Source organism: Chanos chanos, chromosome 3 (assembly GCF_902362185.1).
Source record: "Chanos chanos chromosome 3, fChaCha1.1, whole genome shotgun sequence".
Taxonomy (NCBI): Eukaryota; Metazoa; Chordata; class Actinopteri; order Gonorynchiformes; family Chanidae; genus Chanos; species Chanos chanos.
This window is the reverse complement of record NC_044497.1, coordinates 26,696,193-26,724,094: the sequence shown is the minus strand read 5'-3', so window position 1 is coordinate 26,724,094 and position 27,902 is coordinate 26,696,193. Positions and strand designations below refer to the sequence as shown.

Here is a 27,902-nt window from a genome sequence, read left to right as displayed (position 1 = left end):
AGTAAAATTGTTACCATCACTCACTCGACACACACTACCACCTTGTTGTCGCGCGTGTTCAACGTTTGGTAGCAGACGTCAGGAAACAGACAACGGTAAGACAATAAAGAGTCAATGTTGTATTCTGGACCCTATTGGTGTTAGTGCTAAGTGCTATTTACCTCTCGATGTTACTCTGTTCTCAAAATATGTGCTTATTTTGCAGTTGTTCAGATGAGTGCAGCAGTAACTTACTTAGACCGTGCCTGCCTGTCATCTTTACTGTGAAGCTGGGAGTGTCACCCACGTTGGTCAATCTTTAGAATAATTAAAACGGACAAAACAAAATGATGTAGCCTCAGTTGCTGTATTTGTATTGAGGTGAATTACTTCATTTTCATGACAAGCATGTCCCCTGAGCCAGAATGTCTTCTGACAAGAACCCATGTTGCTCGTGATAACATGTCAAGTCTCAAATCTTGACATTTTATCGTTTTTAATTTTAGTTCCTGAATCGTGTACATACTGAATGCGGGGCTGATAATTATTATGTAGCAATGGCTGTAACATCCCATTTACTAAACAATAGTTCTTTCGGGCGCTTGAAAACTTTAGCACAGCGTCTAGCGCTGAAGAATAGCTACTCGAAAGCCGTGTGTTTGTTGGTGCAACGCTGTGCGCCGGAATGCTCAGGGACCTTAGCAAGATAAGTTTTCCCCGAGTAAAGTTCAACTGGAATGTTTAATGTCTATGTCATGAAGTTTGAAATGAGTACATTTTGCCCGAAAGAATGACTCTTTTTGCTACTGTATCTTGATTCGGAAAAAAGTCATACTAGGACAGTTTGCTGTCGTTAAGCAGATGGTTTCCTGTTATGTAATCCAAGAAGTTTGTAATATGAAGTACTTGCACGTTTCACAGGTGTAATGATGCGCACACGGCTCGGAGAGATGAATTGGTCCTAAACGAGACAAGAAGTGCTTCAAAATTGTTATACGAGTCATTAGCCTATATTTGTTACAGAGTGCCACTGTTGCTCGGCTGAAATGCCAATTATAATTGCATCGATAGTTTATTTAACGTTAAATACTCGGGGTAAAGTTCATGTATGCAGTATTTTCATTACATAAGCTCCGCATGTCTGACGGATCTTAAAAGCGTGGGTGAGTGTGTCAAAGTGGGTGTGAATGTACCTCAAACGACACATCGGAAAGCAACTGTACGACCCCCTCCTCTGTGTGACTTTCACTTTTTCCCCCCACTTTTTTGTGATTGACATCGCAAAGCGCGGAAAACTAGATAAGACGAGGACAAAAACGGTCATTTATCCTACGTCTCTTAAATGCCAGTGGCGGACGCCGTGATGAATAAATCTGTCTCAATTTTGCCGTCAACTGTCCATACGTTTTATTCTGTTCCCAAATATGCGTTTGTTTTGAAGTTTCCAGTGTCCTTGACGTGCTCCATGAGGCAACCCTGTGACTCATATAATCTAATGAGAAGAAATATGCAGTTCATTCTGTCATAGTCTACTGCACCTTTCGTCTTTCCTCTCGGGGCCTTTGCTGGCACAGAGCAACCTTAGACTATACACCATCGTCAAGTTTTGGTCAAAATTCTGCGCTGATGGCCTTAAACGACATCTGAAAGCCAATGTCGTGTCCACAGGAAAGACTTTTCGTTGTTTTTCTGTCACCGAAGAGCTGTGTGACTCGAATGATTGACCACAATTATAAACGATTTTACAGTGTCAGTCAAATTGCTTTCAGCCTGAATATGAATGAAGTTTTTGTTTTTGAAAGGGAACATATCATGCACCAGAGGGTCCAGTGTGGCTTGCATGTTCTGGTGCATTGTTCTTTGTGGTTTTTATACTTAGGGATGCACTTATAAAAGCCATACTTTTATGAAGTATGGCTTTTACAGGTGTACATAAAGTGTAGTTTACTTTCTTTGTCCTTGCTGTGACCTAAAAGGACACTCCACGAGAAGTTTGTGTATGTTTTGTATGTAAACAAATTTGGATTAAGCTAGTGACATTACAATACAATTTGATTGTTGTTCCTGTCACTTTGTTGATATTCCCCTATTCAGTCTCACCCCTCTCTTTTGTGGTTTTCCTGCCTTTCTCTTTGTTGTACCAACAGCCTTGCGTACCTCAGATATGCAGATGCCTCTGTGCTCTACATTTGAGGGAAAGTGATCCTGTGCATGAGGAACGTGGACCTCAGAGTTCTTAGATTTACTCTTCATGTGCTCACAGCAAGTTCAGGGAACTGTCTCCTGCCACTGGCATAAATGAAGTGCCTTACTGAGAGAAGCACTGCCAGGAATCACGCAGGTAAACCTGCACGCAAAACCCTGTTAGAGAAACCAGCTAGTTAGACCTGCAGATTTTCAAATGACTTTTGGCCACTTGTTTGTTTCCTCAATGTTCAGCTGTGAGCAACTGTGAGCCACTTATTTGTGGTGTACTTTTTCTTTTTAAGTGCGCCACAAACAAGCGATTCACAGCTGCTCACAGTTGAACATTGAGTGATTTGTTAAGTATTTTAGTCTTATGGGGTCATTGTTCTGAATTAAATTTGTCCGGTTTGCAAATGTCATTGAGATTATTTAGCCTCTTGTAAGATGTTTTCTACATTCTCTCCTTTTTCAAAGAATGTCTTGGGTCAGTAGCTTTTTAGTTACCACCAGGGTGGACAACCATGAGACGGCGTGGGGTGAGCGCAATGGGAAAAAGTCCCGGCGAAAAGGCGGCTCGTTGCTCTGTAACCCACGCTACATGAGCTGCCTGCGGGACCCAGAGGCCATGGAGACCCCTGCCCAGCCCCTGCAGCAGTACCCCCGACCAGGAGTGGGCACCAGCAACTTCAGTACACGATGTGTCTGGCAGGAAGACCACTACGGGAAGAAGGGCAATGTGGGGCTGAGGGCGGTGGACCTGGGCTTCGAGGATGGCGATGCAAAAACAGGGAAAGGGACAGAGGAGGGAGGAGGGGAGGCAGAGGGGGGAAGGGGAAGGGGAGCGGGAAGGGCGGTGCTGGATTGCTTAATGAGGGTCGCCCAGGTTTTTCAGTCCAAGAAGTTCCAGTCGGCTAAGCTGGAGCGCCTGTACCAGCGATACTTCTTCCGCCTTAACCAGAGCTCCCTGACCATGCTGATGGGCGTACTGGTTATCGTGTGTGGGATCATGCTGGCTTTCCACTGTGTCCACGGAGCCCCCAACGTGGCCTATGTCACCGTCCTGTCTGTTGCCATGGCTCTGTTCTTGGCCCTGATGGTGGTGTGTAACAGGAACGGTTTCCACCAGGACTACATGTGGATAGTCAGTTACCTGGTGATTGGGGTGTTAGTGGTGGTTCAGGTGTTGGGGGTACTGATGGTGACACCCCGCAGTGCATCCGAAGGGATCTGGTGGTCCGTGTTCTTCATCTACATCATCTACACCCTGCTGCCCGTGAGAATGAGGGCTGCTGTATTAAGCGGGACGGTGTTTTCCTCCATCCACCTCATCACAGCGTGGCGACTCAACCATGAGGACAGCTTCCTCTGGAAACAGGTAAAAGCTCTGTGTAAGTGTGTGGTATTCTTAATTCAGAGGCATAAGAGTGTGTGTGTGTGTGTGTTTGGGATACATTGCTGTCTTTTCTTGTAAGCGCACTGTAAAAAACGGCTTCCAAGTAATTTGGGTTTGAAATTGTTTGTTAAATTGTGTCATTGACATTAAACTTGATCTCCCACTGGGTGATCTGTTATGAGTAGGCACGTGAATGAGGAGGCTACTTGCTCCATTCCATTCATAAGGACTATAAAACAAAGATAGAGAGAAAGAAGAAAAGAACTTGCTGCTCTACCAGAAAACATTTTATCACTGCGTAAGATATATTTATGGCTGACAGTTACCAGCCATTAGGCTGTAGCTAAACAGCTCATGCTGTATTTTAGTGCCTTTATCTGTGATGTCCTGATAGGAGCCCTCTGGGGTGGACTCACGGGCAAGCACTGCATGACACGTTCCAGGCTGTTTCACCCGGAAACGGACGAGAGCGCTCTCAACTGTCCGAGAGGAGCCGGCGAAATTACATCATTTAAAGAATTTAAAGTCATTGACTCCATGAGTTTGTAGCCCCTCACGTTCTGTTGAAAGCCTCTTCTGTGCTAAATTTAGACAATGAATCAGAGTGGCATTAGAATGGAATTTAGCCTCTTTGGTTTCTCTGTAGAGCATTACTGGCAGTTCTACTGGGGCTAGTTAGCTTCGCTGAATAAGTCTGTGTAGTTGCACTTGTTGTAATATCGTGATAGCATATCCCACATAACCAAGGCTCTGTTTTCTCACACAAGCAATCTTTTGTGGTGTTAGCCAAGAGTGGGGGCGAGGGGTGATGTCTGATGGGGAACTCCATCAGGGGAACAGAATCAGCCCATGTCAGAATATGGTGAAGAAGAAGAAGAGCTGAATTGTGCGTAAATATGTTTGAGATTGATGTGGCCTATAATTGAGAAAATGATTGATGAGGTTAGTCTTCTGTGGAAAGTGTTTGACCAAAAGTATCACAGTATGACAGTTCTAAGGAAGACCGTATCACAGAGAACATAGGCTTTGCTGAAGGAAAAAAAAAAGTCAATAAACTTCATTAGTTGTCCTGTGGGTTTTTAGTAGCACCATCTTTAACAGGTTGTTCATGCTGAGTAATAAAAAGACAGTTATAGTGTGTGAGTTATATGGATGACCACTGGGTTGTGAGAATTTGAAATTTCACCGAATGGAAATGGATATGTCAGTTTTCTTCTCTGCAGAGAGGTTCCTTACTAAAAGCTTTGCATGATGCCATATCTGGTTAGATGATCGGCAATACTGAATGATTAACTTGAGGTTAAGTTGCCAGATATCTCAAAGTATTAACCAAGGATTTGTATATAAGTGTAAAAAAACCCCCAAAAAACATAGACAACTAAAATGTCTCAAACATCCTCTGTTCCCTTGGTCATACAGTGGATTAGACTACGTTACCATGACAGATTCATGCTTGGGTGTGAGAGAACCCTGACACCACAGGTTACTGCTGGTTCAGTGAGCTTCCGCTTTTGGGTGTTCGCTCCTTAGACAGCGGGGCCTGGACCTCGACACATTGCCCTCCACATGACAGAAATAGATTGGAATAATGGCACTGGATTGACTGTCTTCGTGCCCCGGAGTGTGTACTTGTTGATTTTTGTCATAGACATTTTAGGATGGTTCCAAAACCCCCCCATGAGCCAATCGATTAGCTGATCCAAAGTCCATTGCCTTTGGCAGTGTCCATGTTTCTGTAAACCTTCCTTTTTAGAGCAAGTCAGTTGAAGTGGTTCAGAAATGTAAGTGTGCCAAACAGACAAATCTTGATCCAAAGACCGTTTCTGCTGCTGCTTTTATAGCGGGCTCATATGGGGATTTCAGCACCTGACTGTTTGGTTTGCTAAAAGGCATCTTAGCTATCACTCTCCCCCTTGCCCAGTGATGTGATGAATGCAAGGCTTCACTCAGCTCAGCCTTGTGATTGTTTGTGTATGTGCGCACGCACGCATGTGCGCCCAGCCTAGATTGTGTGTGTGTGTGTGTGTGTGTGTGTGTGTGTGTGTGTATGTGTGTGTGTGTGTGTGTGAGTGAGTGGGTGGAAAGGGGGCACAGGGACAAGTGTCTCTGAAATAAGTCAGACGTCCTAATCTTTGAAGTGAGGCTCTTCTTTTGGGAAGTCCTCACCTCCTCATGTGATTTTCCCTTTGAAACGGCCATGCTCGACGAGTGCAGGGAGAAGCCCCCAGACCAATCACTGTAGGGAGACAATAGCTGTCTGTGTCAGGTGCCTCTGAGATGAGGGAGGAGTTGGGGGGGGGGGGGGGGGGTTCCTTCACTTCACGCAGAAGGACAGCCAGAATGATACACAATACTTAAAAATAAAGAGCAGCCTCTTCAGCTGTTTTCTCCGCTTTATTCTATTTTTCTTTTTTTTCTTTTTTTTTCTTTTTTTAATACTTTTGCCCCAAGTCATGAGTCTCTTTGTTTCCACAAAACAGCCTGGAGCTCGGTCTGCCTTTCATTTTTGGGTATAGAGAAGATCTGGATCCTCTACTGCATCCACATCTTGGTCTTTCTACTCACTCTGCCTCTGAGCGCTATGTAGATGTAAAGACACATGCTGGGTCTCTCTATCTGCAGTGAGTGTGCGTCTGTGGAGAAGTGAAGGAAAGAGGACCATTCTCTTCTCTCTGTTGACTTGTTGCAGGAGCAAAGTGCACTAAAACTCTCTAAAACGCTCTGAAAATCTCTTTTCTAGTCTGCTGTCAATTACTACTGTTGCTGAAAGGACTTGCCGTAAGATTTCACTTTTTGGTTCTTCCCTCACTTTTGAAAATAAATTGTGTAGACTGAATCACATTGTGGAAAAGAAAAGAAACAAAAAGATAAAGTTGAGTGGTGGAACAGAGGTGAACAAATCGAAGCCATCCATCGTTGTTTAAAATGGAGGCACCGTGTGTGAAATGTGGTTCTTTATGTGTTGGTGTGTACACTCAGCAGATGGAAAGGGAGAACTGTTAGAGATGACTGCGTCTGACTGTGTGGCGCCTGGTGCTTTGACTGTCCAGTCTGTCCAGTGCTACTTCCAGACAAACACATTGATTCCTCTGGCTTGGACAGCTCCCTGGAGAGAGACCACCTGCTCTGCTGCTTGTCACATGTTTTTCCCTCTTTGTTTAGACCAGTGGTTCTCAACCCCAGTCCTGAGGGCCCCACATCCTACACGTCTTTGTTTTAAGTCTTCATTATCACAGTTAGTTGAGCTAATCGAAGGCTCGATGATTCATTGATCAGTGAAATCAGGTGTGTTAGTCCTGAGCTCAGGAGAGTTAAAGCAAAGACATGAAGGACAGGTGGCCCCAGGACTAGAGTTGAGAACCACTGGTTTAGACTATACTTTTCACAGACAGCAGCCAATGAAGCTTAGAAAAGAGGCTAACACCCTGTCAGAGAATCAGGATAGATTATTTTTAGATGTAAACTTGAGGAGGAGGTGGATGGTGTTTTTTGTGTGAATAGGTAGGCGTATGTTCATCTAGGTTTGTGTTACACTTGGGGTTGGGGTGGGGGGGGTGTCCATTTTTTATGATGAGTACCTAGCGTGCCGTTGCGGTATACAGTGGCAGGTGCTGGTGGAAAAACCTGTTTTTGAGTGTTCTGTGGCTTGTTGTGCAGTCACCTCAATCAGGGACACCAACAAACCTGCTGATGTGCATTTAAGCTGAAGAGGTCAGCCCACATGAAACCAACGTGCACACGATACACTCAGGATAAGACACATTTTTTGTATGCATCCACATACATACATAAATACTCACACACACACACACACACACACAGTGTTTCGGTTTCCACATCAGAGTAAAACCATAGCACAGAGTGGAGAAAAAATGAGGTGAGATCTAAGATGAATCAGATGGCTGCTCGTCTGGTGACAGTACTTATGTTTGAAATGAAAATTAATGGACTAGAAAGGCTTTAGCCATTCTGTTTACTTTTCCTGTCACCCTCCTCATCCTTCAGACTGAAGTATTCAGGCCGGCGGGGACACAAGTGGATGAGAGTGCTAAGTGAAGTGGAGTGCACTCCATGATTCATTTCCAAGTTTAGCACAGTGCCTTAATCAAAGATCAAATGTTTGGGGAAAAAATCATTAGGGTTTTTTTTCTGTTTTGTGTTTGTTTTTGTTGTTTAACAGAAAACAATTATACCTGTATGGAGAAAACCACAAAATATATATTTAGTGTTTTTAAGACTCTCCTTTAAAAGACAATGACCCTTGTGCATTGTCTGCCATTTTCAACAGGTCTGAGATCAATTCGCATCATTCTAATCCGGGTTTTAAACCCTCATAACTGACACTGGACCAACCACTTTGTCTGAGGTGGTGTTTGAACAGTGTGAAAAGCTGTGGGCCTCACACTGCTCTGTATGATCTGGCCAGCAGTCCGCGGCCCACCCTGTCTGATAAAGTCAATTGAAGCACGCCAAACAGACACGGATTAATGATAAGCGAAATATTGCACTTAAAATAACCAACCTGATAAGAACAATAATAGCATAACTAAGAATAGGCATTCGACTGAGGATCATGCAAAGGCTTTTAATAACAAATTCAGAATGCTTTACTAATGACCGGGGCTCTTTTATCAGTCAGTTCAGGCCATTGTACGTGAGGAGCAGAAGCACACTGCCAGCCGGTATGTATTAGGATTCCATTAATGGCGTTAAGCGTTGTATTTCATGCCACGCAAACCCCCGGGATTTCTCACTTACTGCCCCCACCGCTACCACCACAACTACCACTCAGCTCTACTCACACCGTTAGTGCTTCCAGTGTAACTCTCTACGCGCCCTAATATCTCAGTGACTGTACTTCTGTTTATATAATTATTTGAACTATTGACGTACATTCTTTGTCGATTAACCGACATGATTTCAGGTCGCCTCAGGTAAACTATGACACAGTGGACAGTGAAAGACGATGCCCCGAGACAAACTTGTCTTAGCGGTTACCACAACTGCTACCGTCCCAATGTGAAATCACACAGAAACTATGTATTTAGGGAGGGGGGGGGTATTTTTATGACCATAACAGGCCTCATTTGTTGCTAATCGCTGTTAAATGATAGACCTATCAGGCCATGGCCAGCTAGGCCGGCACAGTCACAGTGGGAAGCATCGAAAAAATGATGGAGTGACTGTGAGAAAAGAGTGGTGGAAGCACTGGGAGGAACAAAAAGGATTGTATGAGGTCAAAATATACTGAAAGGGGGAAAAACATTCCGCTGTGACCGTCCGATAAAATCGAATAAAATCTTGTGGTGACTTGGCTTAATCTTTGTCTGTTAAATTGCATTGTAAACATTGCAGCCGACAATAAATTTTATGCTTTTTTTTCCTTCTGACCACTTTCATCACTGAATTGAACTTCACTGAAATACTCTTCCAAACGCTCACTCTGGTCTGTAGAATGCAGTTACCCTCTTCAGTTTTCTGTTTCATCACACGGTGTAACAGATTAGTGTCTCTGTCTTAGAGCACAGGGCGTTTGTCATTTGTCAGGGACTCGTTGACGAGGCGTGAACGCGCCTTTAGATTTCAGGCCGCTGGAAAGAAACGTGGCGGACGCTTGTAATGTCCATTTGGTTGTTGTGCTGATCCAGAGTCTAGGGACTTTGCCGATTTGAGAGCGGACAGGTCAGTTGAACTGTCTGACACTGGATAACGTCAGCCTGATACCAGTCTTATGACTGACTGCTTTTAAGTGTTCAAACAGATTTTGTTTGGAGTTGCTTTGCCAAATGATGACGTCGTTTGGAGGGAGGACATCGGCTTGATGCAGAGCAGAGAGAACTTGATGCAAAGGTCACCAAATATGAGATGATGTCACCTATCATTTGCCAACTTGTAGGTTTCATCTTTGTCTGTTTTCCTCTCTTTTGGCAAACTTGAATGTCAACTCTGCCTTTTAGTTTCATTATATCATTATTTCGAAACGTGACACAGTCTCCTTTTGGGGGATCGTTTTCCAGGAACACAGCTGATCGCCACATGAAGAATTTACGTTATACTGTTCCTAACTTTTGTCTTTTAACCCAACTTTGAATGGTTAGACCTTGAGAAAGGGGACTGGTCATTTTGTAACAGGAAGGATGGGTCCATGAAAAAAAGAGGAATCTTGGGCTAGTCGTGCTCTGTGTTCATGTAAACAATACGTTATGTCACGCTATGGAGAGCACGTCGGTCACATGGCTCTTATTTGCGTCATTCCGTTGAACTGACCTTGGGTGCTTTTGACAGTCAGTTCGAAGAACCCAATTTAATCATATTGTGTCACATCGTTAACCTGTCGCTCCAATCAGAGTTACTGTACTGATCCAATCAGATTTACAGGAGTCGTTTTTAAAAAGCATTTTATACGACTAATGTGACTCTTACTAGTTTCACCCTTAAGCTGTTCTTTATGAGGTTATTCCCAGTAATAACATTAGTTAAGTCAGCTGAACAATAGGCTTTTGCATTTTATTTAACATACATCATCCAATAAACCTCTGAAAATAGATGTTGCTTGGTTATTTCAGGACATCTGTGCAATTAGTTCTGCATTTGCTATGGAGATCATTTGTTGACACAATTAACATCGCTCAATCCCAAAGGACTTAAAAAACTTGACAAGATTGTTGTTGAATCCAGCTGTTTCACAGATGTTTGTTTTGATATACCCTTTTGCCAGGCTGATTATAACCGAGTTATTAGAAGGGAAATACATTTATCTCCAATGCTAAGGGATCGTTTCATTGACTCCATGGCCTGTTTGTGCATTTTCTCTATTCCTCTCACTGACATGGTAATTTGTCACAGGCCACAGGCCTCAAACTGTTCTGCGTGATAAAGAAAGAAACCTTTATGAGGTGGGAGGCAGATGTAAATGAAACAAGTCTTGCATAATAAATGACCGTGTGATGTAAAAATGAAGTCTTGTAGGCTGAATTATACTACAGTCATTTACGCTGAAGACGGACCAGACAAACGATCCTATCTTTGACACTAAACCAGGCTGTTCCCAGAAGAGAGTAGGCTGCGATCTCATTACATTCGCTTATCTTTTATCTCTGGACCAAATACTTAAGCTTGTTCAGATATTTTAGCCATGTTTTTTGCATTAATCACTCCTCATAAAGAAACACTAACCCCGAGCTCACACTGCTACGAACCCTCATGGTTTTACAGGCGCAGCACCTACTCTCTTTCTCGCTGTATATCCTCACACTAAAGGTCTTGGCATTCATTATAAATCTTTTTGAAGAACCTAGGCCTTTATTTATGTTGTCTCTTCATGGTTCAGATGGTGTCGCCTGGTTCTAATTAAGCTTTTTTGGCGGTTTGACCTTTCCTGGGCGTGTGTCGTCGCGGGTTCCCATGTCATTCCCTGCATTTTCACTTCGTATCATTTCTCCCAAATCCGACGTAAAACAAGTTTTGAGTGAAAAAAATTAGAGGACAGCTAGAGGTCTCGGCCATGTGGCTTTGTCAAGGTGACTTTGTAAATCAAGGGCTTTCGCGTGAGGTCGTTGAAATTGGATATTCTTTAAACTTTGGAGCCAAGGTAAACAAGACGGAAAGCATCAGGGGGTAGTGGGCATGTTTATCTTACGTAATAACGCTTAACTGATCATGTTTGACTGTAATTTCACCTCTGTTCGAGGCTGTAAAACACAGAGCCCTTACTGCGCTCATAGAAACGCCCAGAGGGAGCATGTGGGCCGTGCACAAGCATGGCAGTAAGGTAACATGTCTGTGGAGAACACAATGTGTCTCTGGGTTTGACTCCATACCGTGCAAAAGGTACTCACTCGCTTATGTAATAGCTCTCTCTCTCTCTCACTCTCTCTCTCACTCTCTCTCAGAGCCACTGACTTCCTAGAGCCACCCTGTCCTCCTTATCTATTGATCTAGTCTCTGTTTTTCTTCATTGTCCCCTCAACTCCACTGGTTACTCCTCTCTTTCTTAGTACTCGCCCTGTGCAGTACAGAGCAGTCAATGTGTTATGGGAATCTGGAGATCTTTTCTAAAAATCTATAGATTTTAGTGTGTGTATTTGTGTGTGTGTGTCTGTGTGTGTGTGAGTGACAAAGACTCAATGATTCAAAGTGCAGCAAGGAGCAATTTAGAGGAAATGAGAAAAATGAGCTGAAAACACTAACACGCTTGATAAAATCTGTTTTTGACAGCATTGTAAACAAAAACAAAAAAAGAAAACACATCAAGGAAACTGGACAATATTTCTCAAAGGACGTCCCTGAAGGACGTCTTTTTTTTTTTTTTTTTTTAATTTTTCTTTCTTCTATTTTATTCTGCTTTGGGCAACGTGCTATGAAAGGCCACACAATTACCCTGTGTTACCTGCAGAGCAGGGAGGCCAGAGTGTCTGTGGAAGGGATCCAGGATAGCTGACAGTGCTCTGCCCAACAGTACAGGGCTATAAATGGAGCTGACAGGGGAAAGGGGGGGGGGGGTGAATATGAATCCATAGTTTAAAGAGTTCGATTCTGACCCCTGGTGGACCATTATTGGTGACAAGCCTTTCATGGAATTATAAGAGATGACATAATAGTTGAGGTCATACCGTGAAAATTGAAGTCCTGTCTTTCTAAGGTCATTGCAGCACCATACAGAGGATTGACTTTTTAAAAGTTTGTCAGGGATGTGTAACTGAAACAACAAATACAGAATCAGGTTTTTGATTTCTGGTCCTTGTTTGAACTTTCTAGCCATCTTTCTAATTGTTATTAAAAAAAGATAGTATTTAGCAAAAACGCATCATAAAAATCATGTCTTTAAACTCATGTCCAGAAACACATCAGTTTTTCATGTTGGCTGGTCAGAAGCTTTTAGCATGTGTTAGCCACGGGCATCTCATGTTGTGCTCTCCTGGTGTACACTGTGGGCTGTGCCACCAGCAGGGGATGCAAGGGCCCAGTTTCTGGGTGAAATGAAAAAGACACTCTACTCCTCTGACAGTTTAGAATAGTTCTGTGATTATATTGGATTTACGCAAAATGATTAACGCCCATCGGTGTGGGTTTACTTTTTTAACATGCCATGTGTTGAAAACAACATTACTCAACTATTGTTTTTTTTTTTCCTCCTTTTTTTGTCTTCCCTGTTTCTCCAGAGACATATGTATGGCTTTACGCCATATCTGCTAAACACTTGCAATGTGGAGCAGTTTTTCCCAAAGATTACTCTATGGTCGACTGGGACCAATTTTGGCTTGGCTCAAAGTATGAGTCAAACTCAGCTATGCATCCTAATGGACCCGGTCCAAATTGCCAGAGCCTGACTCCTTGATTGTGAGTCAGTAAGGACATAGTCTGAAAAAGGTTTTTTGGTAAACTTTGATATTCTGCTCAATAAATAGACTGAAATCTGGCAGCACACGCTGAATGCTAATTTGGGATGTATTCTTCTCTGGCTGTATTCACTCCCCCCTGACCCACCAGAGAGTTAGTTTTAATCACAGACAGCCCTCTTCAGAAAATATTGGCAAGTTTCTCAAGCAACTTTCAGAGCTTGCTCTCTCTCTCTCTCTCTCTATATATATATATATACATACATATATGGCATGAATGAATGAACAATTGTACATTGGAAAGTACTTAGGATATTATGAAAACTGTTCCTGGCATGTCAGTTGTTTTTTTTCCTGAAAGATGAAACAATGACTTATTGATTTGTTTGGGGATTTTGAGATACTTACAGGAAAACAACTTTTCAGGCATGAAATCCAGTGGAAACTTTATAAGAAGTTGAGAGTATGATTCTCATCCCTCGCTTTACTTTTTCGCCTCAATGTTTGTTAGTTGCCGGCATGAATAACAACACTCAGCATTGCTTATTGGCTTATATTGAGAAATGTAAACAATACTTCCTTGAGCTGAGGATTATTTTGACATCCTGACTCCATTATGACATCTAACACGTGTAACACTGAAGTAAAGGTTTTTTTGGGGGGGTAACGTTGAATCTCCTTTAAATCAGGAAAGACTTGCCGAAGACAAAGGCCATGAGGTTTGTAATTTTATGGAATAGTAAAACAACAAGCTTCTGGTACATTTGAACATTATTTTCATAGCAAGAATGGATTTGTTTTGTCTTCGCCAGCCTTTTTCTTTCTCTCCTCCTCCTTCTCCCCTTCCATTCTGCCTAGTCTCTTCTTCTTTTCCTTCTCTGCTTAGCAAATTGGGATATCTTGTGAAATTCTTCATACTTACAAGCCGCCCCCCCCCCCCAACATCCTTTACTGTCAGTGTCCCATGCAGAATATACACTTCGCTGGTCCCCCCTCTACTGTGCAAGGAGAAACATTAGAAAGCGTGTCATAAACCAGTGAGAAAGCACAGATCTGGGATATTTATACACTACCTCAATCACCCAAGCTAAAAAAAAAAATCATATTGACATGGCAACTTTCCAAGAGATGGAGAATTTCAAGTGCAACCATTTCCACTCTCATTGTTTCCCTCTCACTCTCTCTTTAGACGTGGCTCAGCCAAGGTCGAGCCAAACGTGCCGTTCAAATAAAACAGAAGTCTCTTTATATGCTGAGGGTCATGGGAGTGACTTCATCTGATGTTTGTCAGCTGACTCTCTTTACTGGATTTCTTTCTCTCTCTCTCTCTCTCTCTCTCTCGCTGTCTCTCTCACTAACACACACACACACACACACACGCACAGACATACTCCATGAATAAGCAAGAAAGACACACTTAATGTGTCAAACTCCTGAGTTACAAAGCTGTGACATTCTCTCTCTCTCTGGAGAACAGCAGCAAACATCTACACCTGTGCCCCCCCCCTTTCTGCACAGTCAGAATTCAGTTACATAAAAGAAATCCTGTTGTCTTAAATCACATGGAATGGGGAAGAGGACAATGGGTGCTGAATGGAGGCTGTGACTCAGTGTCCCGAGGGGTCCAAATAATAAAGTTATCTTTCAAGTTCTTCTGCATTTATCAGCTCTTACTAACTCAGGGTAGATTTGTTTTGGTGTTTTTGGCAACAGCAGAGCGGTTCTGTTTGCCATCGCAACAGAAACGAACCCATGATTACCGTGAAAACATGTCAGAGTAATTTCTCATTTTTGTGGACATGAAAACCTCAGTTTTTCCATCTATTCTTGTATCACCACTGTTCTGTTCATTCTGTATGAGTGTCTTATGCAAAATGTCTCAGAAAGTTCCAGAAAAGTTCCTAATGTCAAATGTCATTTTAGTGAGTGAGTTTGAATTTTTCCAGCTGGATAGAAATTGGAAATTTCTGTCCAGAGATTAGAGCGTATTTGTTGGTTTAATCCAAAAGCAACTGTGGACAGTGAATTTTTCCAAAGCAGTTCCCTGTCATTGGTTGTTACTGAGATAAACAGCGGCCAATCTCTCTTAAGAAAGACCGTGAAAGACTTAATATGACATGCAAAGTCTTTTTCCCCCTCAAAGTTTAAGAAACATGTTTAAAATGTAAACATTACACAGAGTCTTCAACTCTCTCGCGTATGTTCTGTCTTCTTTTTGAAATAGTTTTATAATTTTGCTCATAGCCTTGTTTCTGAACATTTCATGCTGGCAGCTTTTGTTTTTAGGTCAAATCTGTTTTTAGGCAAATGGATCTGTTGTTGCCTGTTATGGCTTTAAGGAAGACTACATCTTGTTGTGAAAACAAAGGACTAGCCCTGAATGTGCATCTCTGGGTTCCTTAGAGAAACAAGCTTTTCAATTCACAGACACCACCTCCAGCAAAATCTATCTGTAGATCTGAGTTCCTGCTAATACACTTTTTCAGACATAAAGTACATAACATACTAATAAAGTAATACATTCTTGGATTGAATATAAGTATGCTAATGGATGTTAACCTTTTTTAACCTGTTAGTTAAAGCTTGACATTCTGACTTTAATCTCACGAATCTGACTTAAGCAAACCGAAGCAATCCTACATGTGTACACATACACACACGCAGGTTTGTCAGCATACCGGCTTCGTTCTCCAAATGCTGGTTGTGATGTTCAGATAACAGGTCATCAAAACTGAAAAGCTAATGACTTCCTACCACTAACATTAAGTGAAACGAAAGAAGAGTTTCAAAGTCCTGAGAGAATTTTTTTTTTCGTGTGCTTATGTGGAAAACGTATTTGATTCTCTAGCATGGTGACTGTAGCTCTCCCACACTGACCTCAGTTAGAAGTTATCTTTTCCACTTCTCTGCCTGACTGTTACTGAGGAGCTTGTCTGGTCTCGGTGGACGTACTACACCGGGTTTTTGAAGTTTATGTGATGTGCTAATTCCAAGCAGAAGATGCAGAAATGCTGAATACTGGATGGGGCCCAGAGAGACAGGGCAGAGATGATAAGCTAACTCAAAGGTAGCCCATGGCTAATTCATGAAAATCAATATTTCTTTGTTTGTATTACAGTCATTGCAGAAAGGACTGAAAAGAGGAAAGAAAACAAAGTCCACATGGCTGTTTCGTCTTTCTCAAGTGCTGGTTTCTTGTTAATTGTCTGTCTTAGATCAACAACAGGCCAGACAGTTGTGTTTAAGGATTAAAACACATGGTATGTTTTTAATGTGTTCCCGAAATGTCTTTTTTTTCCCCCATGAATTGTTGTTCTGTGGCTGTGTGTGTCCCTCATTTATGTTCCCCTCTTTCTCATTGTGTCCTTTTTTTTTTCTTTTTGCCCGGCCGTGATCGATTGGAGCCCATATGATTGAATGCAGACAGTAATTTGGATGTGGTTTGTAGGAAGTGCTCCACCCAGTCTCTGCTGAGCTGACACCGTGAATTAAACTGAACTTAAAATAGTTGTTTGTATTTGTGTTCCTCTTTCATTATTGACGAAGTAATTAGTGTAGGAAATGGCCAGCCCTCCAGCCAGAGGTCAAGATATTTTCCCAGGCTATGGAGAGAGAGAGAGAGAGACGGAGAGTGAGTGAGAGGAAGTGTGTTAGTGAGTGAATGAAAGAGAGAAAGAGACAGAAGTGTTACTTGTTTGACATAAAGTCCAGACCAAAGGAGATGACACCAAAAAGCAAATGTAACTACAGCTATAGAGAACTCCCTTTCATATTCCCAAGTCTCAATATTATATCACAACATAAAGATTTTTTTTTTTTACATTTCTTTTTACCTCCTGCACACACACTGTCCTTAATAGCTGTACACTCCTCTCTCTGCCATATCATAGTTGAGTGCCAATGCGCTCATTTTCCTGTGCACCAACATCATTGGGATCTGCACACACTACCCGGCGGAGGTGTCTCAGAGACAGGCCTTCCAGGAGACCAGGGGTTACATCCAGGCCAGACTACATCTGCAGAGAGAGAACCAGCAGCAGGTGTGTCTTAAGCACCACAGAGACTCTCTACTCATAATCTTAGATACTTCCCACACTATTTAAAGGGCCATTAGCAAACGGCAAATGTCACTTGCCGAAATGTTTGTTTGCTTTCGCAAAACTGTTTTGTTCTAGGCCTTGAAGTAACACATCACATGGTCACTTTTTCCTCTCCTTACTATGGCTAAACGTGTGCCTTGGCTGAGTCTGTGACTCAGTCTTATTGGAACTACTAAAAGCTGCTAAAAGTCAAATTTATCGTACAATACTTCATGTATGTGTACACATACACACACCCAAACACAAGCACATACACACATTCATGCACTGCAGTCTCTCACTTATACACACATGTCATAGTCTCACACACACACACACACACACACACACACACACACACACACACACACTTGTATATGCACAATCTCATTCTCACAAACACTTTCCAGGAACGCCTTCTGCTGTCAGTGTTGCCAAGGCATGTTGCCATGGAGATGAAGGCAGACATCAATGCCAAAAAAGAAGATATGATGTTCCACAAGATCTACATCCAAAAACATGACAATGTCAGGTAAGGTGACACACTAAAATATCACCATTATCACAAATGGGCAACAACATGCAATAGTTTCAACTGAGTGATGAAGCCTTCTGGAGCTCAAGTCAAACCTATTTAGACAGCTAGTGCATTTCATTCTCGGTGACACACACTGGGAATGATGGAGAGCAGTATTAATCTCCTGTGGGTATGCTGAAATAAAACTGAATACTGGAACATGGTGTATGATATTGAAAACCCATGGGACAAGGCTTCCTGTTTCTCTCTCTCTCTCTCTCTCTCTCTCTCTCTCTCTGTCTCTCTCTCTGATTGTCATCCCTTTGCTCACTGTTGGTAAATCACATGTGTCTGTCAGTATTCAGCTGACACACTAAAGGCCACAGATTATACAGACAGAACTATGAGTACTCTCAGAGACAGAGAAAAAGTCATTTATTACTGTAATTGCATAGTTGAACACTGACAAAGACCACTCTGTTGTGTACCAACAAGTGATTGTGTAAGACCTGATTTTGGTAAACGCATATCCAATGGGAGGCATGTGTTTTAGATTTTCAGGCAGGATTTGGATCTGTAAAACTGCCCAATTGAACTCTCAGGGGGAGATAGTTTAACAAATGGTTTCAATTTCCCCTCACCATTCAGCATGGTGAAGGAAACAGCGCCATCTGTTGGTAGGGCCTCTTCTGTTGGTCTGTTTTTGTTTTTTGTTTTTTTTTTAAGTCATCAATCTCTGTTTGTGAGGTCCACCGATAGCTGCCATTAAACAGCTCTTCCTTCAGTGGAAATGAGCTCTGTAAGGAAGCCTTCACGAGGTTCACAAATCCATAATTAAAGGAGTGGACGAGAGATTGAGATGCTCTCTCCCTGTCTCTCTCTCTCTCTCTCTCTCAACGTGACTCCGACAGACCAGAATCAGAGCTGAACTAATGAACCTCCTGCCCAGCCAGAGTGACCCAGACACTGTCCGACTCCTCAGATAATTAATCTCCTTTTTCTCTCTGTCTCTCCATCTCTCTCTGTCTCGTTCGTTCTTTTTCTCCTTTCTCTCTCTCCTCCCCCCGCCCTTCCCGGGCAGCATTCTGTTTGCGGACATTGAGGGTTTCACCAGCTTGGCCTCGCAGTGCACTGCCCAGGAGCTAGTGATGACGCTAAATGAGCTCTTTGCCCGCTTTGATAAATTAGCATGGGTAAGCAAACATTAATCTTTCATTGCTCTCACAGTCTCACAGTGCTCTTTGTCCATGCACATATTGTTGTCCCCATGATGGCCAATATATCTTCCCATATATTTTACACATCAAGTTACTACCTTATATATAATCTTTGGCAGGTGATCATAGACTTTCCCTCCAGTTTGGTCTAATTTATTGACAGTTGACCATTGAATGCATATGTAACATGTATTTATGTCTACACATCTGTGTGTGTGTGTGTGTGTGTGTGTGTGTGTGTGTGTGTAGGAGAACCACTGTCTGAGGATTAAGATCCTGGGTGACTGTTACTACTGTGTGTCTGGACTCCCAGAGCCACGGGCAGACCACGCCCACTGCTGTGTGGAGATGGGAGTGGACATGATTGAAGCCATTTCGTGAGTTTTTCTTTCTTTCTTTCTTTCTTTCTTTCTTTCTTGTTCTGTCTATTGATCTATCTCACTATCCAAGTTTCAATCTATCTTTCTTTTTCTTTCTTTCATTTATACAATCTTTCTGTCTAACTTACATTTCTACAATAATAATAACAGCGTGTATTTGGCTGTATTCCCTGTATGACAAGCTACGATGAGATGACTCAGAGAGATTTTTGATATGATAAGTTTGTCATTTTTGATTAGTAATTCAAATTTGAAGATGCACAGACTCTGAAAGAATGTCCTGTTACATTTGTGATGTAGTATATGAACCTACTTCTTTGAGCTAAAGGCTGTTAAATCCACACGCTGTGTTGTGCTCTGTGTGGATGCAGTTTGGTACGGGAGGTCACAGGGGTGAACGTGAACATGCGAGTGGGCATCCATAGCGGGCGTGTCCACTGCGGAGTGCTGGGTCTGCGGAAGTGGCAGTTTGATGTCTGGTCCAACGACGTGACTCTGGCCAACCAGATGGAAGCTGGTGGCAAAGCAGGGTATGAGTGACACCCTCCTGGTCTCTCTGACAAACACACACACACACACACACACACATACACACACATACACATACACATACACACATGCAAATGCACACAGCCGCACACATATACACACACACTGACTAACTCTCTACTGGACAATAGACAGTTATGTCTCCTCTATAGACAGGTGTCTGTGTGGTAGTTTTGAGTTAGATATGCACAAATAATCTTATCTAAGAAAACCCCAAAACAACCATACTGTTCTTTGCTGATGTATATTTTGCCTACTGTTTCTTTTGTGTAAGATAACCCTAATGTCAAGTGAGTGAGTTGGACAGGTTGCCTGTGTATTGTCCACAGTCGTATTCACATCACTAAAGCCACACTGCAGTATCTGAATGGAGACTATGAGGTGGAGCCAGGCTTCGGAGGCGAGAGAAACGCGTACCTCAAAGACAACAACATCGAGACCTTTCTAGTGCTGGGCTGCAGCCAGAAAAGGGTCAGTTACACAGCCAGACACACACACACACACACACACACACACACACACACACCACCACCACCACAGCACACAAAAGAACTGTTTTCACCAGACAAGCACATATTCTCTCTCAGACAAATTCACACCATCAAATGAATACTGCAAAAACATATACCTGTTCAGTCTTAGCTTCACTTTTACATTTGGGTAAGGGGACAATAATGACATCGCCTATTATTGGTATGTGTGTTTGTGTCTGTACGTGTGTGTGTACATGCGTGTGTGTGTGTGTGTGAATCTCTCTGTGTCCTGCAGAAAGAGGAGAAAGCCATGATGGCGAAGATGCAACAGACCAGAGCCAACTCATCTGAAGGTCTGATGCCGCGCTGGGTTCCTGACAGATCCTTCTCCAGGACCAAGGATTCCAAAGTCTTCAGAAAGATGGTGAGACCTCACACTGCCTGCCTGGCACACAGCACCACTGCCTGGCCTCATGTGGACCAGCTGTCAGAGTTAGAGCTCTCAGAGGGCTGGGCACACTCAGACACTAACCTCACGCTGCACTCGACTGCTGGGTCTTGACTGTCTCTGTGGTTGGCGTTTGCAGCTCTGCAAAGACTGCAGCAGCCAAAACCATTAAAAACCGACGACATACAGTTAAACTGAGAGCTGACCCAAATTTGTCTGTGAACTTTTCGTTCACAAGGTACACACATACACACACTCACACACACACACACACATACACACACACACACATACACACACACACGCCCGCGCACTCAAACACGCTCACACACACACATGCGCACAAACACAGACGCATGCACATGCGCAGACGCACACACTCACACGCACACGCACACACACACATACACACACTCTCTACAACACTTTGTTTCTTAGGGTGCATGCTCAAAGAAGTAGTGGGGGACAATTTAAAATCTCAAAACATTAAACAGAACAGCTGTCCAGCACTGTAGGCTGAGTGTGTGTGTGTGTGTGTGTGTGTGTGTGTGTGTATATATCCTTGTGTCACTCTAACTGGCCTCTCTCTCTTTCCTGTCCGTGCACAGGGTATTGATGCAGCGTCCAGTAAAGAAAAGTGAGTAGTGTGTTAGAAGGAGCTCATTTTGCCCTGTGGGCATAGTAGGTATCAGAGAATCACAGCCTACATGCTACACTTATGCATGGTCTTTATTTGTTGTTTAGGCCTGTGATTTTGGGTGTGATGAATATTTTTTAAAGGATAAAACTGATACTTCCTCTTAATGACTCAGCTGAATTTGTGGCTATAATATTGTGTTTTCATTTCGCAAGGACCAAAATAACGTTAGTGTAAATGCAACTAATGCAACTAATCAAAAATGTGTTAAGGTTTTATCAAACGTTAAGATGGACAATGCTAAGATTGAGTCCGTTTTTGACACTTCCCTTTGCTTCAGCAGTGGCCGTCTCTTCATCTCCTCTTCTTCTGTCCTGTCTGTCCATTAGTCGCTGTGCTCAGGAAGCAATGAATCCAGAAGACGAGGTGGACGAGTTTTTAGGACGTGCCATAGACGCTCGCAGTATTGACCAGCTACGCAAAGACCACGTCAAAAAATTCCTGCTCACCTTCCAGAGCTCCAGTTTGGAGAAAAAGGTACACAGATACACTTTTAATCACCCATAATTATTCAGACATGTCCACACTGATATCTGATTCAGACATGTCTGCATTGATGTCTGCATTACAGTCAATAGATATCAACACAAACAGTTAAGAGACCAGAGGACAGGGAGGTATCTTAACGCGTGTCATCTTTGTGTTCTCAGTACTCTAAGAGGGTGGACGATCGCTTTGGCAGTTGTGTGGCCTGCACTTTGCTGGTCTTCTGCTTCATCTGTTTCATTCAAACTATTGTCTTCCCACAGTGAGTAGTAAACTGTCTTTGCTACTAAAACTTGTGCTTGTCATTAAAGAGGGTGGGTGGTGTAACTATCATTTTCACTCCTCTGCAGCACATCCTTGATGCTGGGCATTTTTATCAGTATTTTCATTGTTCTTGCCAACATCGTCTTCATCTGTGCCATATACTCCTGTATTAAGGTAAGTACAATACAATAAAGTGTTTCACCTCAGCTGATGAGAGTATTCTCTTTGTCCGTAATGTAAAATGTTTATAATGTAAAATGTTATCTGCTGATTTTATAAAAATAGGCTCATGTGTGATGAATAACATGCTCTTTCTTCCTATGTATCTATCTATCTATCTATCTATCTATCTATCTATCTATCTATCTATCTATCTATCTATCTGTCTGTCTATCTGTCTGTCTGTCTGTCTGTCTGTTGCTGCCGCAGCTCTTCCCAGTGGCCTTGCAGACAGTGTCAAGGAGAATTGTACAGTCTCGAACTAACAGCACTCTCGTAGGAGTCCTCACCATTCTGCTGCTCTTCATCTCTGCCTTTGTCAACATGGTATGAATCACCACTGTAGTACAGTCTTTTCCACAGCCTTTACGCCGATGTCACTGGCTCATGTACATGTATTCTGTATTCATTTGTTTTTTAAAAAAGCCTTTTAGCCCTTTGACATTTACCTATGTTACTACAGATATAAAATATGTTATTAGGCAACTCGGATTGTCCCGAAACACAGGTTTACTGTAAATAAATCTGCTCTGTTCTAGCTCTGTTCTATACTGATTTAGCCGTATAACTTTCTCTCTCTTCTTTTCCTTTTTTCTCTCTTGTTTCTCTCTCTTTATTATTATTTTTTTTTTTTTTTATTCTGAAGTTTACCTGTGACCGTCAAGGTCTAATTGAATGTGTTGCTGAAGACCTGAATGTATCTGAGAGCTCAGTTACATTGTGTCTGTTGCACAACCTGACTCAGACAGCAGAGGGCGACCTCGTGCTGTGTCCTGACCAGACCTTCCCGTGCCCTTTCCCTGAGGTCAGTTATTTATCTGCGCTTGTGTGTGTATATTTGAATTTGAACTTTTCTCCTTACACATTTAGTTGTTTTGACTAAGTATGCACACATGAATTATATGTGAGTATGCGTGGAGGTTTGCATACCTGTGCAGAAATTTGCATGCATGCACAGTTGTGTGCGGATGCGTGTGTGTGTGTGTGTTTTTCTTTGTATTTGTTTTCTGTGCTAGTGTTAGGTGAAGCTTAACCTCTCTCTCTCTCTCTCTCTCTCTCTCTCTCTCTCTGTTTCTGTGCAGTATTTCACCTACAGCGTTCTCCTCACTCTGCTGGCGTGCTCTGTGTTCCTACACATCAGCAGCATAGGCAAACTGGCCCTGATGCTGCTCATCCACATCGTCTTCCTGCTGCTGGTGGAGTGGCCGCAGGTGGCTCTGCTGGACAACGCTGACCTGCTGGTTACCGCTAATGCCCTGTGAGTCCTCCGCCACTCAAACTGAAACTGGGCCCTTGAGATTCAGCCATGTTGGCACTCACTCTCAGTTAGACTCTGGGAAAACCGCTTTTACTTGTTGCTTAGTTGCCCTTGCATTTCCCCAATTATAACATCTAGCTCTTATGATTGGATGCATGGTTTCTACATAGCTAGTGGTTCTCCCCCTAATTGTACATAGTGTTGATCTGCTGGAAGTGACTGGCATAGTAAAGAAGCAACCTGGTGCGGGAAAGATGGCTGATTACCACGTTGTGTTCCTTCCTTGATAGAATGACGTGACAGAACTCTTTAGAGAACCACACCCTTACTATCTGCCACAGTCTAAATGTGGTCGTTCAGTCTTTCCTTTCCTTTCTGAACTTTGATCTGATATATAAAAGCCTACTTTTACTGCTTCATTGTCACACACGAGACAAACTTGCTCAGCTGCGCAAGCTCTTGTAGTGGACGTAGTTTGTGAAGTATTTGTTGGGAGCTGAAGTGATATTTCCTCATAGTTCATTTCATTACTATTAACCAACATGTTCATTTTTGTCCAATTGGACATGACAACTACCCCACCAAAGGCCTCATGTTAAATGTGTCCGTTTCCGTGTCAGTAAATGTGAAGGGGAGCACTGACTGCTAACCTCTGTGGTGACCACAGGGTTACACAGCATGACCTGTTTTTATTCCTTTGTCTTTCAGGCCTCGCACATCTTTAAATGACTCTTTGCAATGGTAAGCTCTAAATGTTCCCACACCGATTGAATGTGCATGTTGTTCTTTTTTCCGAGGGGGTATCAGTTGGTCACTAATGAGACATATCTCTATTTTTAATGCAGGACCAATTTCAATGAAACAGAGCAATGGTAAGTTAGTGGCATATCGTATGCCTATGTTTCTTCTACTAATACAGTTCAAAGTCAGTAAAAGTCACAAAAAGAGGATGCAAATTAAAATCCTAGTTCCTAATCTGTTTGTAGAAAAGCTTTAGAAACTCAACAAGAATGTATGTCTAAGTGCACACCACAAGTACCAATGTCATTTGGACTGTTTCTCCTCTTACAGCAAGGCTTTTTTATGTTCTCAGCTTATGGGCCGTACTTCAGGAGATGGTTGCAATAAGCAATTGGTTTGAAAGCCAACCGTTCTTTTCCATTCATGATGATTTTCAGTGCCCACGCACAATTGCATTTTTATCAATTGAAGGAACGAATTTCTACTCAGTGACAGCTACTGGCTGCGACGTAAGAATGTGACATTTCAGTCGAGCTTGTCTAAAAGGTTTTGAAAATCTCTCTCTCTCCCTGTGTCTCTGTCTCTGCAGCCAGCTGAATGTGACCAAAGTATCTCTGCGGCTGATGACTCCCGTTATTCTCATGGTTTTCGTGCTGGCGCTTTACCTGCACGCTCAACAGGTGGAGTCAACCGCACGACTCGACTTCCTGTGGAAGCTTCAGGTATAGCTTCACTTCCCTGTTGTGAATGTGGTATTCGCCGCTTAATCTGATTGGACAGATTCTCTCTCCTAGAGACACAAACGTACCGGAACTTAGCTGTATGTCTGAAAGCGATTAGACTGCAACTCAACCCGTATCATGATATTATAGTTGCAAGAGTCTTTGTGAAGTTGATGGAGAAAAGACAATCAAAAGTGAATTGGTTATGTCTTGTCCCATAAGTTTGGGTTTATTTATTCGTAGGAAGATCATAGAGTCAGCTGGTATAATACAATGTATTTCTGATGCTGTTCTTAAACTCATCCTCTGTGTGTTCCCTCCGTAGGCTACGGAGGAGAAGGAGGAGATGGAGGAACTCCAGGCCTACAACCGTCGTTTGCTCCACAACATCCTGCCCAAAGACGTGGCCGCTCACTTCCTGGCCCGTGAGCGGCGGAACGATGAGCTGTACTACCAGTCGTGTGAATGTGTGTGTGTCATGTTCGCCTCCATCAGCAACTTCTCTGAGTTCTACGTGGAGCTAGAGGCCAACAACGAAGGCGTGGAGTGTCTGAGACTGCTCAATGAGATCATCGCTGACTTTGATGAGGTGAGTGGATAAGGGAACAGAGGGAGGGATGGAAAAAAATATAGAAAGAAATTCTGGGAATAATGATAATTCTACAGACCTGTACCATATGTGGGACAGTATTGTGGTACTGAGCTGGTTTCCTAGTCGTGCTCTAGTGGCAAGGGTTAAAGGAAGTGGCCTAGTAACCTCGTTGAGGGTTCAAACACAGCACCTCACGGCTAATGTACCTCTGAGGAAAATGCCTAACTTCAGGATTTGCTCCAGAGGTGGGTGACCTCTGACATAAATGGTAATAATGCTTCACTTCAGGGTTACTCCAGAGGTGTGAGACCTCTGACATAGATGGTAATAAGGCTTCACTTCAGGGTTACTCCAGAGGTGTGTGACCTCTGACATAGATGGTAATAATTGTAAGTAGCCTGAGATGAGAGCATTAGTTAAATGAATGCAGATTTAAAATGTAAATGTTAATTTTTTGTTATATGAAGTGATCTTTTGTTATCTTTTGTTCTTTGTCAAAGTTTTCTGTTCTTGTGTTTGTTTTCTCTGTCTGAGTGGCTTTTGTTGTCCTTTGTTTTTAGTTGAGATCCCTTAGTCTTACTATTACTTCTCCAAGATGTTGCGTCATATGTACTGGCTTTGAATATTTCTGTTTCGGGACCTTCTCCACTGTGCATAGATCATCAGCGAAGAACACTTCAGGCAGCTGGAGAAGATTAAGACTATAGGCAGTACCTACATGGCAGCATCCGGTCTGAATGACTCCACTTACGACAAAGAGGGTCGTTCACACATCCTAGCGCTGGCTGACTACGCCATGAGACTGCGTGAACAGATGAAGTACATCAACGAGCACTCCTTCAACAATTTCCAGATGAAGATTGGTCAGTCACTTTTTGCTCTCCCCCTCTGTTTATTACAGAAGCCACATAACACTGCAGCACACTACCATTGTACCACCAACTAAGCCAAAGGCATGATGGGCATCAGGCCCAGTCATTGTATCAGTACAAAAGAAGTTTAAACATGGGTTAGGATGTTCTGCATGCATTTGTCTTAGTGCGGGGTGATAATTGGAAAGTTTCAATCAGGCTTTGATGTAGTGTTTCTGCCCTCAGGTCTGAACATCGGGCCAGTAGTTGCCGGGGTTATCGGGGCCAGAAAGCCACAATATGACATTTGGGGAAACACAGTAAATGTCGCAAGTCGCATGGACAGCACCGGGGTACCTGATCGCATCCAGGTAAACGCTGTAAAACTCACTGAATCTAATCAACGTGTTAATCAATCAGGGAATGAAAACACTTTGATCTTTCCATGCAAGTGAACGTCATACAACATTGACTTGAACTTAAACCAAAGCCCTTTTAGGTAGCGTTTGACAGTAACAGTTCTTTTTCTTCTCACAGGTGACCACAGACCTGTATCATGTACTATCCAACAGAGGGTACCAGCTGGAGTGCCGTGGACTGGTCAGAGTGAAGGGCAAAGGAGACATGACCACTTACTTCCTCAACAGTGGCCCCCCTGGGAGTTAACACTGAGGAAAGTGCCACTGACTGCACTGAAAGAGAGAGTAAGAGAATGACCTCAAGTCTGAGAGGAGTCAGGGCCTTGACTGTGAGTGTGTTGGAGGAAAACCGCTCACACAGGGCTTCCCTGTTGTGAGGTTCTGTGGTCTTGTGCAGTATTTAGTATATGCATATATGGAGGACAAACTTCTCATTTTGAGGTACGCACAAGTTACTTGAAAGCTAAAAAAAAAATAAAAATGATGAAGACCTTTTGCCTTAGAGGGAAACACTTTCTTTTATTGTACCAACAAATATATATATGTGTGTGTGTATATATATACACATACGACAACTTCTACGTCAAATTGTGGATTCCTTATTTAATTTAAAGGAGACTTTGTGAATCACTTGCGTAAGGAACTATGCAAGGATGAAAAGCTAGGATTAAAATGACCAAAGAAGAAATGTTTAATGCAAAGGAGCACCAAGTGACTGCTAACAATCATGAACAAATGTCAGCTGACCACCCGATCTGTCTGTTTGTGTCATTCTCCACAACAAAGACCACATTCTTTGACAGGCACTATAAGACTTTCCTTTATATTGTTTGTTACAAACCATGAAGAAGAACAAGGACGTTAGTCTTTGGATGGAGAATGGCTTCACAGATAGGGAGAAGCCTGGAATTTGATTATTTTTCTGATCAAATGCCTCTTTTTTCCTTTTTTGAGGAAGTATTTTTGGTATACCTGAAGAAATGCAGATGAAGGACAAGCAATGGCATTCGATACCATAGGACTAGTGCTAACACTCTCTGTTTTGTTTTGTCTTAGGTTATTTCTTTTATTTTTTTCCTAAGAATTGTGTGTG

The 27,902-nt window shown here is 42.7% G+C and overlaps 1 protein-coding gene across 1 annotated transcript; it reads left to right on the top strand.

The window, feature by feature from the left end:
- Positions 1-10: 10 nt before the first annotated feature.
- Positions 11-27,902, top strand: adcy6b (adenylate cyclase 6b). Its single transcript, XM_030769793.1, has 22 exons — positions 11-95; positions 2,127-2,320; positions 2,641-3,541; positions 16,788-16,937; positions 17,387-17,508; positions 18,575-18,686; positions 18,960-19,087; positions 19,462-19,620; positions 19,969-20,110; positions 20,408-20,536; positions 21,169-21,197; positions 21,587-21,734; positions 21,908-22,005; positions 22,094-22,181; positions 22,437-22,553; positions 22,873-23,031; positions 23,309-23,484; positions 24,755-24,947; positions 25,273-25,536; positions 26,198-26,402; positions 26,637-26,761; positions 26,928-27,902. Exons 3-22 carry the CDS (start codon positions 2,642-2,644, stop codon positions 27,054-27,056), a joined length of 3,573 nt encoding a protein of 1,190 aa, XP_030625653.1. The 5' UTR covers positions 11-95; positions 2,127-2,320; position 2,641; the 3' UTR covers positions 27,057-27,902.

Bases quoted from the DNA above. Each gene is read 5' to 3' on its own strand.
- adcy6b (XM_030769793.1), top strand. From the start codon at position 2,642: ATGTCTTGGGTCAGTAGCTTTTTAGTTACCACCAGGGTGGACAACCAT. The intron at 3,542-16,787 runs GTAAAAGCTCTG...GCCATATCATAG, and splicing joins ACAGCTTCCTCTGGAAACAG to TTGAGTGCCAATGCGCTCAT. The intron at 20,537-21,168 runs GTGAGACCTCAC...GTCCGTGCACAG, and splicing joins CCAAAGTCTTCAGAAAGATG to GGTATTGATGCAGCGTCCAG.